Raw genomic sequence first — 16,963 nt, forward strand, 5'->3', positions numbered from 1 at the left:
CCCTAGGCCCCCAGGGTCCACCACCGGAGGCACAGGGAACCCAGTCTTCAGCCTCCTCTGTGCTGGCCTGAAATGGCTCCTTCAGAAAACGCCAGCCTCTGCCAATCCCTTTCTACTTTACATGGAGCACAGGATAAGCAGATCATTGATTTTCAGTACAAAAAGAGTTCACATAAATTCCTACAAACAGGCTGAGTGTGTTGGCTCGTGTCTGTAATCCCAGCACTTTGGGAGGCCAATGTGGGAGCAACACTTGAGCCCAGGAGTGTAAGACCATCCTGGGCCACATGGCGAGAACTCCTCTCTACAAAAAAAATTTTAAAAATAAAATAAAATAATTAGCCGGGTGTGGTGGTTCATGACAGTGGTCCCAGCTACTCAGGAGGTTGAGATGGAAGGCTGGCTTGAGCACAGGAAGTCAAGGCTTTAGTGAGCCATGTTCGCACCACTGCACGCCAGCCTGGGCAACAGAGTGAGACCCTGACTCAAAAAATAAATATATAAAAATAAATAAATTTCTACTAGCTACAACAAGAGTCTTATAAGAAAATTTCAGGGTAGTTGCAAAGACTTCATAAAAGAGGAAATAAAACTGACTGAGATAAAATGATAATCTCAGTAAGAGTCTTCACCCCAGAACAAATTTCCTCCTTGGGAGTGACACTTCCCACGGGGATGAGGCCGCCCCCGCCTCTCCTCCCAGCTGCCTTCTCCCACCTCCATCCCCCCGCCTCCCCTCCCAGCCGCCTTCTCCCATCTCCATCTCCACCTCCACAGCATCCCAGCTGTTGTCCCTCTCCTTAGCATGAACCTTCCTGATCTCTTGCTCCCCGCAGACAGCTACGCTCCGTGCGGGGGCTGCGGAGACGAGCACATGTAAGTGTTCTAGGAGAGGCCCTGCCCTTCACACCTGCAGCTTGTCCCACCTGTGCAAGCAGCCAGGGTCATGTTTGTACCTTGCACATTCCTGTGTCCACCACTGAATACACTGTTTCTGTTTCAGGGAAAATCCAGGCAGAATTGGGTAAGTGTGTGTCACGTCCTGAGCCTCCCACACATGGTTCTCCCGGGTCCCTCCCTGATCCACAGCGTGAGCCTCTGGAGACCCCGGCTCCAGGCTGGACAGGAAGTACCGGCAGGTGCAGGAGAGCAGCTGCCGCGCTCTCTCCATCCACTGCTAATGAGTTGCCCCTCAGATATCTGGAGGGCTTAGGATAGGCCTCAGGGCCTGGAAGTCCCCGTCTGTGCCTGTTGCCCGTTGGTCCGCTCTGTGTGTGGTGGGGGGAGGTGTTGATCACCAGCTCTGAGGGTGTGTGGACCACAGGGAGGAACCTGAGAAAAATTGGTGGGTGATCCTCAACCTCCCTGGCCTGATGCTTTGAGACTTTACCCAGTCCTGTATCAACCACCAAATCGTCTGCTTTTTGTTTGGTGGAAACTGCAGGATAAACTGGGTGAGAGTGTTATCACATGCAGGGCTTTCCTCCCACACTCTCCTTGGGCCCTGCTCTGTGATGTCAGCCTCTTCTGTGTGTTTTGTTTTTGTTTTTGTTTTTCAGACTGGAGAAGAAAGCACAGACAGGCAGGTAAAAGAAAATATTCCTCTTCCCACATTTATGACTCCTTTCCAAGTCTCTCGTTTATGGATTTTTATATCCTGAGGCCCATGGGTCCCTGCAGAGCCAAGCTTGTGATGGGAACTCTGAATTGTCTAGATTCTGGGGGAGGTGCATTTTGTAGAGAAGCCCCATAGCCGCCTTCAGATCTCTTGAGAGGGCCCATGACACTCACAAAGGGTCCTAATCCTTGGTCTCTCCCTTCTCCCTGTGTCCTGTTCCCCACGGGAGCGCTGAACTGCCTGTTCTGTCTGCTTGCTTTCAGAATTGAGAGAGGCCCGGAAACACGCAGGTACTGATGCCTGAGAGGGTGACAGTGGGCATGGAGTAGGAAGATGACTAGTGACAAATATGGAGCCCACCTGGCTTGCAGACGGCAAATCTGTGATGCCCCAATCCACCCCAGGGTGCCGCTGCCTCTAAATGCACTTCTTGGCCCAGGACTTGGAAGGAAAAGCATAGGGACTGGGTCAGCTCGGAGGGGTCACAGGCAGGACGCCAGGGAACTGAGGGCACCAGTAGCTGGCTTCTAGGAGTCTGTGCTAAGGGGAAAGAAGTGAAGTCAGCAGGAACAGGTGGGTGGAAGGAAGGTGAATCCTGGAGTCACTCAAGGTCTCACAAAGTCAAATATGGGCTTACCTGGGAGGGCAGTGGTCGGGCTGAGTGATACAGAGGAGTTGAACCTCTGGTGGTTGAGCATTTCCAAGCATCAGTGAGGCACAGGGGCTGCCCTGGAGAAGAGACATGGCTGAGGGGATAGTGGGACTGGCCGGATCCTACCCGGAGCCAGTCTGCAGTGGGAGGGTCGACCTCTTATTCTAGCCCAGATTTCCTCTTCAGTAACTCACGCTTCCTCTCTCCCCCACCGCACCCCAGTGGAGGTGACTCTGGACCCAGCGACGGCTCACTCGCAGCTCTGCGTTTCTGATCTGAAAACTGTAACCCATAGAAAAGCTCCCCAGAAGGTGCCTTACTCTACGAAGAGATTCACAAGGAAGAGTGTGGTGGCTTCTCAGGGTTTCCAGGCAGGGAAACATTACTGGGAGGTGGACGTGGGACAAAATGTAGGGTGGTGTGTGGGAGTGTGCCAGGATGACACAGACAGGAGGAAGGACTCTGTGACTTTGTCTCCCAACAATGGGTACTGGGTCTTCGGACTGACGACAGAATATTTGTATTTCACATTCAATCCCCATTTTATCAACCTCTCCCCCGAGACCCCTCCTACACGAGTAGGGGTCTTCCTGAACTATGAGGGTGGGAACATCTCCTTCTTCAACACAAATGACCAGTCCTACATTTGTATTCTGACATGTCAGTTTCAAGGCCTCTTGAGACCCTTTATCCAGCATGTGATCTATGAAGAGAAAAATGGGACTCCCATATTCATATGTCCAGTGTCCTGGGATCAGAGAGAGAAGAGCCTGCTTAAAGGGCCCCACACCGCAGACGCAGACACAGCCAAGGGAGAGTGCTCCCTGCAGGCGGCCCCAGCTTCCTCTCCGAAGCCTGCGCACAGGAAGTCGCGCCTCCCACTCTCCTTTAGGGTGCTGAGGTTCTTCTCTCCTAAGCCCGGCAGCAGCAGCAGCTTCCAGATGAGGGAGGATTGGCCTGTCCCTGTGGGAGTCAGAAGCCATGGCTGCCCTGAAGTGGGGATGCAATAGACTCACATAAGATTTACTTTGTGAAAACTCCATCCAGCTAAGTGATCTTGAACAAGTCACAACCTCCCAGGCTCCTCACTTGTTAGTCAGGAATAGTGATTCCCACCTCGCAGGTAAAGATTAAGGAGACGACGAATGTGAATCCTGCTTGCAGGTTTGATGGCACAGTGTTTGCTAATGATGTGTTTTTATATTATACATTTTCCCACCATAAACTCTGTTTGCTTATTCCACATTAATTTACTTTTCTCTATACCAAATCGCCCATGGGATAGTTATCGAACACCTGCTATGTGAGGCTCAAAGAATAAAGAGGAGGGAGGATTTTTCACTGATTCTATAAGCCCAGCATTACCTGATACCAAAACCAGGCAAAGAAAACAGAAGAAGAGGAAGGAAAACTACAGGTCCATATCCCTCATTAACATAGACACAAAAATTCTAAATAAAATTTTAGCAAATGAAACTAAACAATTTATTTAAAGATGACATATAACTACTCAATGTGGTTTGTCCCACAAATGCAGGGTTGGTTTAATATTTAAATATCAGCCAGTGTAATTCAGCACATTAATAAAGTAAAAAAGAAAACCATATGATCATTTCAATAGATACAGAGCAAAAGGTTTATAAAGCCACCATCATTACTGATAAAACCTGTCAACAAAGAAGATATACAGATGAAAAATAAGCACATGAAGAGATACTCAATGTCATTAAATATTAAGGAAATGCAAACTAAAACCACAACAACATACCATTACCATCTATTAGAGTGGCTAAAATTACAAAGACTGACCATAGCAAGCGCTGGTGAGGATGTGGAAGGAGGGAAACTCTCATGCACTGCTCATGGGAATGTCAAAAAACATAGTCACTTTGGAAAACAGTTCAGTAGTTTCCTTAAAAGTTAAACAGTCACTAACCATATGATCCAGCATGGCCTTCTCATTATTTTTCCAAGAGAAAAGGAAATATGTGAATGTTCATAGCAGCTTTATTTGTAACAGCCAAAATTTGAAAACAACACAAAGCTCAACAGTTGATGAACAAATTATGACATATCCATGCAAATAAAGTGCCACTCAGAAACAAAATTTTTATACACACAAAATCATGAAATCTCACAGCAATTATTCCAAGTAGTGCTTGCTTCGGCAGCACGTTTACTAAAATTGGAATGATACAGAGATTAGCATGGCCCCTGCACAAGGAGGACGTGCACATCCATGAAGTGTTCCACAGTTAAATTTAATTTTATGATAAAGAAAAACACTGGAAGGATCTGGCAAGATGTCTGAATAGGAACAGCTCCGGCTTGCAGCTCCCAGCGAGACCAATGCAGAAGGCAGGTGATTTCTGCATTTCCAACTGAGGTACCCTGTTCATGTCATGAGGACTGGTTAGGTGGTGAGTGCAACCCAGGGAGTGCAAGCAGAAGCAAGGTGGGGCGTTGCCTCACCTAGGAAGTGCAAGGAGTGCGGGACCTTCCTCCGGGCCTCCCTCCGCCAGCCAAGGGAAGCTGTGAGGGACTGTGCTATCTGGCCCAGACACTACGCTTTTCCCACAATTTTTGCAATCCACAGAACAGGAGAGTCCCTCCTGTGCCTACACCACCAGGGCCCTGGGTTTCAAGCAAAAACTGGGTGGCTGTTTGGGCAGACACTGAGCTAGCTGCAGGCTTTTATTTTCGTACCCCAGTGGCACCTGGAACCACAGTGAGACAGAACTGTTCACCCCCTGGAAGGGGGGCTGAAGCCAGAGAGCCAAGTGGGCACACGCAACAGGTCCCACTCCCACAGATCCCAGCAAGCTAAGAACCACTAGCTTGAAATTCTCGCTGCCAACACAGCAGTCTGGAGCTGACCTGGGACGATGGAGCTTGGTGCGGGGAGGGGCATCTGTCATTACTGAGGCTTGAGTAGGCAGTGTTCCTCTGACAGTGCTAAGGAGGCCTGGAAGTTCAGACTGGGCGGAACTCAATGCAGCACAGCAAAGAGGCTGTAGCCAGACTGTGTCTCTCGATTCCTCCTCACTGGGGAGGGCATCTCTGAAAGAAAGGCAGCAGTCCCAGTCAGGGGCTTAGAGACAAAACTCCCATCTCCCTTGGACAGAGCACCTGGGGGAAGGGGTGGCTGTGGGCGCAGTTTCAGTGGACGTAAACGTTCCTGCCTGCTGGCTCTGCAGACAGCAGCAGATGCTGACAAGGAGGGTTCTTCCAGCACAGTGCTCAAGCTCTGCTAAGGGACAGACTGCCTCCTCAAGTGGGTCCCTGACCCCTGTGCCACCTGACGGGGAGAGACCTCCCAACGGGGGTTGACGGACATCTCATACAGGGGAGCTCTGGTTGGCATCAGGCCAGTGGCCTTTAAGATGAAGCTTCCAGAGGAAGGAGCAGGCAGCAGTCTTTGCTGTTCTGCAGCCTCCACTGGTCATACCCAGGCAAATAGGTTCTGGAGTGAACCTCCAGCAAACTGCAGCACAACTGCAGAAAAGAGGCCTGACTGTTAGAAGAAAAACTAACAAACAGAAAGCAGTAACATCAACATCAACAAAAGGTCCCCCCCACAAAAACCCCATCCAAAGGTCATCAGCCTCAAAGATCAAAGGTAGGTAAATCCACAAAGCTGAGGAAAAAACAGCTCAAAATTGCTGGAAATTTCAAAAACCAGAATGTTTCTTCCCCAAATGACCATAACTCCTCTCCAGCAAAGGCACAAAATTGGACAGAAAATGAGTTTGACAGAATTGACGAATTGACAGAAGTAGGCGTCAGAAGATGGGTAATAACAAATTCCTCTGAGGTAAAGGAGCATGTTCTAACCCAATGCAATGAAGCTAAGAACATTGACAAAAGCTTATAGGAACTGCTAACTAGAATAATCAGTTTAAAGAAGAACATTAATGACCTGATGGAGCTGAAAATCACAGCATGAGAACTTCGTGAAGCATACACAAGTACCAATAGCCGAATAGATCAAGAGGAAGAAAGGATATCAGAGACTGAAGAACAACTTACTGAAATAAGGCATTAAAACAAGATTAGAGAAAAAGAATGAAAAGGAACAAACAACGCCTCCAAGAAATAGGGGACTATGTGAAAAGACCAAACCTATGCTTGATCAGGGTCCCTGAAAGTGACAGGGAAAATGGAACCAAGTTGGAAAACACACTTCAGAATATTATTCAGGAGAACCTCCCCAACCTTGCAAGACAGGCCAACATTCAAATTCAGGAAATACAGAGAAAATCACTAAGATACTCCTCAAGAAGAACAACCCCAAGACACATAATTGTCAGATTCACCAAGGTTGAAATGAAGGAAAAAATATTAAGGGCAGCCAGAGAGAAGGGTCAGGTTACCTACAAAGGGAAGCCCATCAGACTAACAGTGGATCTCTCTGCAGAAACCCTACAAGCCAGAAGAGAGTGGGGGCCAATATTCAACATTCTTAAAAAAAATTTCAACCCAGAATTTCATATCCAGCCAAACTAACCTTCATAAGTGAAGAAGAAATATAGTCCTTTACAGACAAGTAAATGCTGAGGGATTTTGTCACCACCAATCCTGCCCTACAAGAGCTCCTGAAGGAAGCACTAAATATGGAAAGGAAAAACTGGTACCAGCCACTGCAAAAACACACCAGAATATAAAGACCAACGACACTGTGAAGAAACTGCATCAAGGAATGTGCAAAATAACCAGCTAGCGTCATGATGACAGGATCAAATTTACACATAACAATATTAACCTTAAATGTAAATGGGCTAACTGCCCCAATTAAAAGACACAGACTGGCAAACTGGATAGAGTCAAGACCCATCAGTGTGCTGTATTCAGGAGACCCAGCTCACATGCAAAGACACACATAGGCTCAAAATAGAGGGATAGAGGAATATTTACCAAGCAAATGGAAAGCAAAAAGAGCAGGGGTTGCAATCCTAGTCTCTGATAAAACAGACTTTAAAGCAACGAAGACAAGGGAGGGCATTACATAACGGTAAAGGGATCAATGCAATAAGAAGAGCTAACTATCCTAAATATACATGCACCAAATACAGGAGCACTCAGATTCATAAAAGAAGTTCTTAGAGACCTACAAAGAGACTTAGACTCCCACATAATAATAGTGGGAGACTTTAACACCCCACTGTCAATATTAGATAGATCAACGAGACAGAAAATTAACATGGATATTCAGGACTTGAACTCAGCTCTGGACCAAACAGACCTAATAGACATCTACAGAACTCTTCACCCAAAATCAACAGAATACACATTCTTCCTAGCACCACATAGCACTTATTCTAAAATTGGCCACATAATTGGAAGTAAAACACTCCTCCACAAATGCAAAAGAATGGAAATCATAACAGTCTCTCAGAACATACTGCAGTCAAATTAGAACTAAGGATTAAGAAACTCACTCAAAATCACACAATTACACGGACACTGAACAGGCTACTCATGAATGACTACTGGGTAAATAACAAAATCAAGGTGGAAATAACAAAGTTATTTGAAACCAATGAGAACAAAGACACAACATACCAGAATCTCCAGGACACAGCCAAAGCAGTGTTAAGAGAAAAATTTATAGCACTAAATGCCCACATCAGAAAGTGGAAGAGATGTAAAATTGACACTCTAACTCACAATTAAAAGAACTAGAGAAGCAAGAGCAAACAAATTCAAAAGCTAGCAGCAGATAAGAAATAATTAATATCAGAGCAGAACTGAAGAAGATACAGACATGAAAAACCCTTCAAAAAATCAATTAATCCAGGAGGTAATCTTTTGTGAAAAGATTAACAAAATAGACCACTAGCTAGACTAATATAGAAGAAAAGAGAGAAAAATCAAATAGACACAATAAAAAATAATAAAGGGGATATCACCACTGATCCCACAGAAATACAAACTACCATCCGAGAATACTATAAACACCTCTATGCAAATAAACTAGAAAATCTAGAAGAAATGGACAAATTTCTGGACACACACACCCTCCCAACACTAAACCAGGAAGAAATCGAATCCCTCAATAGACCAATAACAAGTTCTGAAGTTGAAGCAGTAATTAATAGTCTACCAACAACAACAAAAAAGCCCAGGACCAGACAGATTCACAGACCAATTCTACCAGAGGTACAAAGAGGAACTGGTACCATTCCTTCTGAAACTATTCCAAACAATAGAAAAAGAGGGAATCCTCCCTAACTCATTGTATGAGGCCAGCATCATCCTGATTCCAAAACAAGGCAGAGACACAATAAAAAAGGAAAATTTCAGGTCAATATGCCTGATGAACATCTATGCGAAAATCCTCAACAAAAACTGGCAAACAGAATCCAGCAGCACGTCAAAAAGCTTATCCACCACGATCAGGTGGGCTTCATCTCTGGAATGCAAGCCTGGTTCAATATATGCAAATCAATAAACGCAATCAACACATAAAGAGAACAAATGACAAAAACCACATGATAATCTAAATAGATGCAGAAAAGGCCTTCAATAAAATTCAACACCCCTTCATGCTAAAAACTCTCAATAAACTAGGTATTGATGGAACATATCTCAAAATAATAAGAGCTATTTATGACAAACCCACAGCCAATATCATACTGAATGGGCAAAAGCTGGAAGTATTCCTTTTGAAAACCGGCACAAGACAAGGATGCCCTCTCTCACCACTCCTATTCACCATAGTATTGGAAGTTCTGGCCAGGGCAATCAGGCAAGAGAAAGAAATAATGGGTATTCAGATAGGAAGAGAGGAAATCAAATTGTCTCTGTTTGCAAATGACATTATTGTATATTTAGAAAACCCCATTGTCTCAGCCCAAAAATCTCCTTAAGCTGATAAGCAACTTCAGCGAAGTCTCAGGATACAAAATCAATGTGCAAAAATCACAAGCATTCCTATACACCAATAATAGACAAACAGCCAAATCATGAGTGAACTCCTATTCACAACTGCTACTAAGAGAATAAAATACCCAGGAATCCAAGTTACAAGGGATGTGAAGAACCTCTTCAAGGACAACTACAAACCACTGTTCAAGGAAATAAGAGAGGAAACAAATGGAAAAACATTCCATGCTCATGGATAGCAAGAATCAATATCGTGAAAATGGCCACACTGTCCAAAGTAATTTATAGATTCAATGCTATCCCCATCAAGCTACCACTGACTTTCTTCACAGAATTGGAAAGAACTACTTTAAACTTCATATGGAACCAAAAAAGAACCTACATAGCCAAGACAATCCTGGGCAAGAAGAACAAAGCTGGAGGCATCATGCTACCTGACTTCAAACTATACTACAAGGCTACAGTAACAAAAGCAGCATGGTACTGTTACCAAAGCAGATACTTAGGCCAATGGAACAGAGAACAGAGAGGCCTGGGAGATAACATCACCCATATAAAACCAACTGATCTTTGACAAACCTGACACAAACAAGCAATGGAAAAAATATTCCCTGTTTAAAAAATGGTCTTAGGAAAACTGGCTAGCCATACGCAGAAGACTGAAACTGGACCCCTTCCTTACACCTTATACAAAAATTAACTCAAGATGGATCAAAGACTTAAACGTAAGACCTAGGACCATAAAAATCCCAGAAGAAAACCTGGGCAATAACATTCAGGATGTAGGCAAGGGCAAAGACTTTATCTCTAAAACACCAAAAGCAATGGCAACAAAAAACAAAATTTGCATTTCTCTGATGATCAGTTATGATGAGCATTTTTTTCATGTGTCTGTTGGCTGCATAAATGTCTTTTTTTCAGAAGTGTCTGTTTGTATCCTTTGCCCACTTTTTGATGGGGTTGCTTGTTTTCTTCTTGTAAATTTGTTTAAGTTCTTTGTAGATTCTGGATATTAGTCCTTTGTCTGATGACTAAATTGCAAAAATTTTCTACCATTCTGTAGGTCGCCTGTTCACTCTGATGATGGTTTCTTTTGCTATGCAGAAGCTCTTTTGTTTAATTAGATCCCATTTCTCAATTTTGACTTTTGTTGCCATTGCTTTTGGTGTTTTAGTCATCAAGTCTTTGCCCATGCTTATGTCCTGAATGATATTGCCTAGGTTTTCTTCTAGGATTTTTATGGTTTTAGGTCTAAAATTTAAGTCTTTAATCCATCTTGAATTAATTTTTGTATAAAGTGTAAGGAAGGGACCCAGTTTCAGATTTCTACATATGGCTAGCCAGTTTTTCCAGTACCATTTATTAAATAGGGAATCCTTTCCCCATTGCTTGTTTGTTGTCAAAAGTCAAGTGGTTGTAGATGTGTAGTGTTATTTCTGAGGCCTCTGTTCTGTTCCATTGGTCTATATATCTGTGTTGGTACCAGTACCATGCTGTTTTTGTTACTGTAGCCTTGTAGTATAGTTTGAAGTCAGGTAGCATGATGCCTCCAACTTTGTTCATTTTGCTTACGATTGTCTTGGCTATGCAGGCTTTTTTGTGGTTCCATATGAAGTTTAAAGTAGTTTTTTCCAACTCTGTGAAGAAAGTCATTGGATACTATCTCAGGCTGGTTAGAATTGTGATCATTAAAAAGTCAGGAAACAACAGATGCTAAAGAGGATGTGGAGAAATAGGAACACTTTTACACTGTTGGGAGTGTAAATTTGTTCAACCATTGTGGAAGACAGTGTGACGATTCCTCAAGGAGCTAGAACTAGAAATACCATTTGATTCAGCGATCCCATTACTGGGTATATACCCAAAGAATTGCAAGTCATGCTACTATAAAGACACATGCACACACTTTATGTTTATTGTGGCACTATTCACAACAGCAAAGACTTGGAACCCACCCAAATGTCCATCAATGATAGACTGGATAAAGAAAATGTGGCACATACACACCATGGAATACTATGCAGCCATAAAAAAGGATGAGTTCCTGTCCTTTGCAGGGACATGGATGAAGCCGGAAACCACCATTCTCAGCAAACTATCACAAGGACGGAAAATCAAACACCACATATTCTCACTCATAGGTGGGAATTGAACAATGAGAACACTTGGACACAGGGCGGGGAACATCACACACTGGGGCCTGTCGGGGGGTAGGGAGCTGGGAGATGGATAGCATTAGGAGAAATACCTATGTAAATGACGAGTTGTTGGGTGCAGCAAACCACCATGGCACATGTATACCTATGTAACAAACCTACATGTTGTGCACATGTACCCTAGAATTTAAAATACAATTAAAAAAACAAACAAAAACAAAAACAAAATTGACAAATGGGATCTAATTAAACTAAAAAGCTTCTGCACAGCAAAAGAAACTATCATCAGAGTGAACAGGCAACCTACAGAATGGGAGAAAAATTTTGCAATCTATCCATCTGACAAAGGGCTAATATCCAGAATCTACAAAGAACTTAAACAAACTTACAAGAAGAAAACAAACAACCCCATCAAAAAGTGGGCAAAGAATAGGAACAGACACGTCTGAAAAGAAGACTTTTATGCAGCCAACAGACATATGAAAAACTGCTTATCACTGGTCATTAGAGAAATACGTACCAAAACCACAATGAGATACTATCTCATGCCAGTTAGAATGGCGATCATTAAAAAGTCAGGAAACAACAGATGCTGGAGAGGATGTGGAGAAACAGAAACATTTTTACATTGTTGGTGAGAGTGTTAATTAGTTCAACCATTGTGGAAGACAGTATGGTGATTCCTCAAGGATCTAGAACTAGAAATACCATTTGACCCAGCAATCCCATTACTCGGTATATACCCAAAGATTATAAATCATTCTACTATAAAGACACATGCACATGTATGTTTATTGCAGCACTATTCACAATAGCAAAGACTTGGAATCAACCCAAACGTCCATCAATAATAGACTGGATAAAGGAAATGTGGCACATATACACCATGGAATACTATGCAGCCATAAAAAAGAATGAGTTCATGTCCTTTGCAGAGACATGGATGAAGCTGGAAACCATCATTCTCAGCACACTATCAGAAGAACAGAAACCAAACACTGCATGTTCTCACTCATAAGTGGAAGTTGAACAATGAGAACACATGGAATAGGGAGGGGAACATCACACACCGGGACCTGTTGGGGGGTGGGGGGCTAAGGGAGGGATGACATTAGGAGTAATACTTAATGTAGGTGACGGGTTGATAGGTGCAGCAAACCACCATGGCATACCCATATGTATACCCATGTAACAAAACTGCACGTTCTGCACATGTAGCCCAGAACTTAAAGTATAATTTAAAAAAAAAAAAAAATTCACCAGCATTCCTATACACCAAAAATAAGCAGAGAGCCAAATCAAGAGTGAACTATCATTCAAAACTGCTACAAAGAAAATAAAATACCTAGGAATACAACTTACCAGGGACATGAAGGACCTCTTCAAGGAGAACTACAAACCACTGCTCAAGGAAATAAGAGAGGACAAAAACAAATGGAAAAAACATTCCATGCTCATGGACAGGAAGAATCAATATCATGAAATGGCCATACTGCCCAAAGTAATTTATAGATTCAGTGCTACTCCCATCAAGCTACCATTGACTTTCCTCACAGAACTAGAAACAACTACTTTAAATTTCATATGGAACCTAATAAGAGCCTGTATGGCCAAGGCAATCCTAAGCAAAAAGAACAAAGTTGGAAGCATTGCATTACCTGACTTCAAACTGTACTACAAGGTTACAGTAACAAAAACAGCATGGTACTGGTACAAAAACAGATATATAGACCAATGGAACAGAACAGATGCCCCAGAAAAAAACACACATCTACAAACATCTGATCTTTGACAACTCTGACAAAAACAAGCAATAGGGAAAGGATTCCCTATTTAATAAATGGTTCTAGGAAAACTGGCTATCTATATTCGAAAACAAAAACTGGACCCCTTGCTTACATCTTATACAAAAATTAACTCAAGATGGATTAAAGACTTAAACTTAAAACCTAAAACCTTAAAAACCCTAGAAGAAAACCTAGGCAATATCATTCAGGACAAAGGCCTGGGCAAAGACTTTATGGCTAAAACACCAAAAGCAATTACAACAAAAGCCAGAATTGACAAATGAGATCTAATTAAACTAAAGAGCTTCTGCATAGCAAAAGAAACTATCATCAGAGTGAACAGGCAACCTACAGAACGGGAGAGAATTTTTGCCATCTATCCTTCTGACAAAGACCTAATACGCAGAATCTACAAGGAACTTAAACAAATTTACAAGGGAAAAAAAAAACAACCCCATCAAAAAGTGGGCAAAAAGAAGACATTTATGCAGCCAACACATATATAAAAAAGAGTTCATCATCACTGGTCATTAGAAAAATGCAAATCAACACCACAATGAGATGACATCTCATGCCAGTTAGAATGGCGATCATTAAAAAGTCAGGAAACAACAGATGCTAAAGAGGATCTGGGGAAATAGGAACGCTTTTACACTGTTGGTGGGAGTGTAAATTAATTCAACCATTATGTGAGATAGTGTGGTGATTCCTCAAGGATCTAGAACTAGAAATACCTTTTGACCTAGCAATCCCATTACTGAGTATATACCCAAAGGATTATAAATTATTCTACTATAAAGACACATGAACATGTATGTTTACTGCAGCACTATTTACAATAACAAAGACTTGGAACCAACCAAAATGTCCATCAATGATAGACTGAATAAAGAAAACATGGCAGCCATAAAAAGGAATGAATTAATGTCCTTTGCAGGGATATGGATGAAGTTGGAAACCATCATCTTCAGCAAACTAACACAGGAACCAAACACTGCATGTTCTCACTCATAAGTGGGAGTTGAACAATGAGAACACATGGACACAGGGAGGGGAACATCACACACCGGGGCCTTTCGGGGGATGGAGGAGGAAAGGGAAGGGAGAGCATTAGGGCAAATATCTAATGGATGCTGGGCTTAAAACCTGGATGATGGGTTGCTAGGTGCAGCAAACCACCATGGCACATGTATACCTATGTAACAAACCTGCATGTTCAGCACATGTATCCCAGAACTTAAAGTAAAATTTTTTTTAAAAAACAGTTTTTTAAATTACTCCAAGTAAAAAGAGACAGACTCCCTCCCAAGATATTGTCTGACTCAATTTACAATAAAACTCTAGAAAATGCAAACTAGTTTCACTTAAAAAGCAGCTTTAAGCGTACAATTATCTCAAAATGAAAAGTTTAATGAAAAACATGATTCATCTGAGTCTCAGTTCATTATATTGGCAGCTGAAATCAGGAAATGGGAAACAGTTTCAGAGATTCAACTAGTGTTAGCACACATCAAATAGTAATGAAACAAGGCTTTTAAAAAATCCCTCACTTCCAATATTAGAACAATTATCTTTAATCATAACTGAAGGATGTCATTCACTATACCTCCCAAAGTAAATAAGGACAAATATTATGAACAAGAAACAGTAAGTGAAAAAGTTAATACTACATAATAATGGTAGCCAAAATGGAATCAATGAGTGCCAATATAATGAACCTCTCCCCTCAAAAATTCCAACCACCATGTTGCTTTTCATTACAAAAAGGTGAATAAAACAAATCAAAGCAGCTATAGACAGGAACACAGGTCCTGGTGTCTGTTACTGAGACCCAGGATAGTGCCAGGGTCAAATCTCTGTAGAAACAAGCTATTGGAGGCTCTAAGGACCCTGCCTCCTGGGGCCTTCCTCTGAGTTTTCCCCTTAGGGTAGTGGGTAGGGAGCTGTGTCATAGGTCCCAAATCAGAAGTTAGGCCAGAGGGGGGTATCAGCAAGATGGCAGAACAGGAAGTCCCATGCTTCACTTCCTCCCCAACAGAAAGTTCAACTAGAAACCATCCACAGACAAGAACACCTCTGTGAAACTCCAAAACTTGGGAGCGAGCCTGAGACACCCATGTGGACCATAGGGCCAAATAAAAACCACATTAGAAGGGTAAGAGGTATGGTCTCGCTTTGACCACTTTGCTCCTTCCCCTCCCCCAAGTCCACACAGCACCACACAGAGAAGATTCATTTTGATGCGTAATTTCTACAGTGAGAAGAAGGCCAGAGGTGGACATCCAGCTTCCCTAGCATTCTAAAATGCTTCCCAGGAAGCCTACCACTGTGGCCCTTCCTCATGGGGAACATTGAAAGTATAGGCAAGACTAGACTGTCTTGGGTCAGGTGGAAACAAAGAAGTGAAGCAGAGGTCACAGTGATGATAACATGGATTGTTGGGATAGCTCTGTGTTCCTGCCAGTGGTGGTGCCCAGTCAGAAGTGCCAGCCAATGGCAGGATCCACCCACAAACCTCAGCTAGTTTCTCCCAGAAGTTGTTCAAACTGGCTTGAGTACCTAGATGGCCAGCCTCCATGACCAGCCTCACAGCCCATGCCAAGGCCATACTCGGGCATGAAAATTCCCACCACAGTGCGTTTAGGCAAAGCACAAGGGCCACATGTACTTGACATGAGAGGCCAAACAGACACTTGACCCAGATACAAAGCCCACCCAAGGCTCTGCCCAAGCAGGGAGATAACCTGCCAGCACATATTTTTGCAGAGCACAGGGGCTGGACCTGCCCAACACAGGAGACCACATAGCAGTCTGAACCAACCCCAGAGTTCACCCCAAAGCTGGAGAGCAAGCCCGTATCATCCATTTTTACCGAGCACAGCCTCTAGTCTAGTTCATCCTGAGCAACATTCTGCCTCGCTTTTGGGTCCATCCTGCAGTCCTGTCCAACTGCAGAACTCAAATAGCAAAACTGCTTGGCCAGGGAATATATGCTGTGACCTGGCCTCATTAGTGGTAACTGCAGTGCCCAGTCAGCAGTTCCACATAATTGCAGAGCCCAGCCAGCAGCCCCACTCGACCTCAGAGAAAAAGCATCAGCCCACCCAGACAGAGAACTCAACAGCAAGCTCTGCCTGCCTGTGGTCACTACCAGTTGGCCCATCTAGAATCACAGGCTAAACTAAATAGTGAAGGTTAATTCCTGTGAATGAATAGAAACAATTTTTAAGAAACCAAATATAAATCCTAGAGATTAAGAATACAATGATTGAACTAAAAAAAAGTCACAGAAAACTTCAACAGCAGGCTCAATCAGGGCAAATAAAGAACTGATGAGCTCAAAGACAGAAATTTTTAAAATTATCCAGTCGGAAGAGCAAAAAGAAAAAGCATAAAAATGAAGAAAGACTACAAGAGTTACGTAACACCATCAAGAGAACTAATTTTTGCAAAATAGGAGTGTACCACCAGCACACTCACCAGCCAGGTGTTGCTTCCAAGAGATTCCAATCACAGGCAGCTTGGCCCCTGCACTTACTGGTGAGGCACACAACTCCCAGGTGATCCCCATTCAGATCTGGCAGGCCAGCTGCACAAACTTCTGCAGCCTAGACCACTACAGCTGAAAAACTGCAGACAGACTACTGTGTCCATTCAAAACCAAAGCCCCTGAACCCTACCCAAATGACACTCTAAGATGTATCTGCAGGCGAAACTTTCCCTGCAAAAGCCACTCTATAATATCAGAGGAGGCAACCATTGCACCAGATCCACAGGTATTAATGCAGCGACACAAGAAACATGAAAAAGGAAACATGAAGTCAATGAAAGAGGACAATAATTCTCCAGTAACTGACCCCAAAGA

General features: G+C 43.1%; 1 protein-coding gene, 1 long non-coding RNA gene and 1 other non-coding gene across 6 annotated transcripts in view; 2 read left to right on the top strand and 1 right to left on the bottom strand.

Annotated features, from left to right (window-relative positions):
- Positions 1–14,436, top strand: part of LOC140709929 (butyrophilin-like protein 3) — a 29,238-nt gene extending 14,802 nt beyond the window's left edge. The window contains exons 5-8 of the mRNA XM_073010390.1: positions 1,004–1,024; positions 1,560–1,586; positions 1,882–1,908; positions 2,493–14,436. Coding sequence (XP_072866491.1) covers positions 1,004–1,024; positions 1,560–1,586; positions 1,882–1,908; positions 2,493–3,280 — 863 coding nt within the window. The 3' untranslated portion in view covers positions 3,281–14,436. The remainder of the gene's footprint in view (positions 1–1,003; positions 1,025–1,559; positions 1,587–1,881; positions 1,909–2,492) is intronic.
- The window catches only part of LOC140709931 (uncharacterized), a 99,670-nt gene continuing 86,966 nt past the window's right edge, over positions 4,260–16,963 (bottom strand). For all 4 annotated transcript variants that reach the window (XR_012090718.1, XR_012090717.1, XR_012090716.1 and 1 more), the window contains exon 7: positions 4,260–5,330. This is a non-coding gene — a long non-coding RNA (uncharacterized lncRNA). The remainder of the gene's footprint in view (positions 5,331–16,963) is intronic.
- Positions 4,426–4,529, top strand: LOC119624945 (U6 spliceosomal RNA). Its single transcript, XR_005241106.2, has one exon. It is a non-coding gene; the product is annotated as a U6 spliceosomal RNA (small nuclear RNA).

This window comes from Chlorocebus sabaeus, chromosome 23, assembly GCF_047675955.1.
Source record: "Chlorocebus sabaeus isolate Y175 chromosome 23, mChlSab1.0.hap1, whole genome shotgun sequence".
NCBI lineage: Eukaryota > Metazoa > Chordata > Mammalia > Primates > Cercopithecidae > Chlorocebus > Chlorocebus sabaeus.